The following is a 1,392-nucleotide window of genomic DNA, read 5'->3' as shown; positions in this document are numbered from 1 at the left end:
TGCTCCCCGGGGCGGCCATACTTGGAGACGTAGATGCCAAGGCCGAACTCCCTGCCACCGCGGATGTTGAAGCCCAGGCAGTAGTCGTCGGAGGTGGTGTAGAGGTGGACGATGCGCCGCAGCCCGTCCTCAGAGCCACTCTCTGACGGCGTTGAGCCGCTTTTCTCCACCACCAGGCGCCTGTTTACCACGTCCACCCTGGAGCATAGGGGCAGGGGTGGGGCGCAGGGGGGTTTTTCCTCCAGCAGGATGAGTCCATTGGTGTCACCCAGAGGAGGAGAGTGATGAGGATGGGAGTTGTTGAGGATGGGGCTTGCCCATGCCCTGCCTGCTCTGGACCTTCCTATCCCATTCTGCCCCATTCCTATCCTATCCCATCCTAGGCTCTCCCCAGTTTTGTCAGAGACCTCTGACAGCACCCACATGCCCCACCAGCTCCTCCCTGTGCCCCATCTGCCCCCCATTGAGCCTTCCCACCACGCTCTCCTTGGGGTTAAGCTTCAGGGTGCTGGCATGGGGGAAACACTGCTCACCACGCTGTCTTCTCCTTGGAAAACTTGATGCCTGGCACGCGGCCCATCCGCCGGACCACCATGCGGAGGCGGTTGTTGCCAGTAAGGACCTTGACAGCGCTGCTCATGGTGATGTTCTCCAGGCTCACGCTGTTCACTTCTGTGATCTTGTCACCAACACACAGTCCGGCCTGCTCTGCAAGGGGCACGTGGCTCGGCTGGGCACCTCGCCTGGCACTGATGCTCTTTTTTCATGTCCCATCCCTAAATGTGTCCCCAACCTGATCTGAACCCCATGAGAACCAAGATGGGGATGCCTGGCAATCACACTGAGGCCAGAGCAGACATAGAAGGGCTTGTCACCTCACTGTGGCTTGGGATGGAGCTTAAAGCCATCAGCATGGGGCTCCCCACTCCTGTCCACTGTCCTTGTCCATGGGAAGCCTGAAACACCCACAGCCAGGGAGCAAATGGTGGCTTGCCACCATGAAGGGTGGCATTGTTGTGTGGCACCACATTACTGGGAGCTCCCCAAAGGTCTTGCTGGCATGTGCCTGTCCCCAACGGTGTCCATTGCCCTGTCCCACTTACCGGCAGCGCTGCCCTCCTCCACTTTGCTGACGAAGATGCCCAGCCCGTGCTCGGAGCCGCCGCGGACGCTGAAGCCTAGCTTGCCATCCACGCTCTTCTCCACCGTGATGGCGTTGATGATGTCGCTCTCATTGCTGCTTGCTGCAAGGACAGTGGATGGGACACATCATCCGGGCTGGGTGCCAGCAACGGCAAGGGATGTCTCTCCCACTGGAGATGTCCCCAGCCCCAGGACCACTTTTCCCTCCCCTAGACCCATGGAACCCCGGTGTTTGCAACCCCTGGCCAC

At 60.1% G+C, this 1,392-nt stretch overlaps 1 protein-coding gene across 1 annotated transcript in view; it reads right to left on the bottom strand.

The window, feature by feature from the left end:
* Positions 1 to 1,257, bottom strand: part of PDZD7 (PDZ domain containing 7) — a gene marked incomplete at both ends in the record, with an annotated part of 1,607 nt that extends 350 nt beyond the window's left edge. Inside the window, 3 exons of the mRNA XM_009868934.1 lie at positions 22 to 198; positions 534 to 708; positions 1,104 to 1,257. Coding sequence (XP_009867236.1) covers positions 22 to 198; positions 534 to 708; positions 1,104 to 1,257 — 506 coding nt within the window. The remainder of the gene's footprint in view (positions 1 to 21; positions 199 to 533; positions 709 to 1,103) is intronic.
* Positions 1,258 to 1,392: the final 135 nt, after the last annotated feature.

The sequence above is a fragment of the Apaloderma vittatum genome, unplaced genomic scaffold (assembly GCF_000703405.1).
Source record: "Apaloderma vittatum isolate BGI_N311 unplaced genomic scaffold, ASM70340v1 scaffold33494, whole genome shotgun sequence".
NCBI lineage: Eukaryota > Metazoa > Chordata > Aves > Trogoniformes > Trogonidae > Apaloderma > Apaloderma vittatum.
Note: the sequence above shows the minus strand (reverse complement) of the source record. Positions and strands in the feature narration are given on the sequence as shown.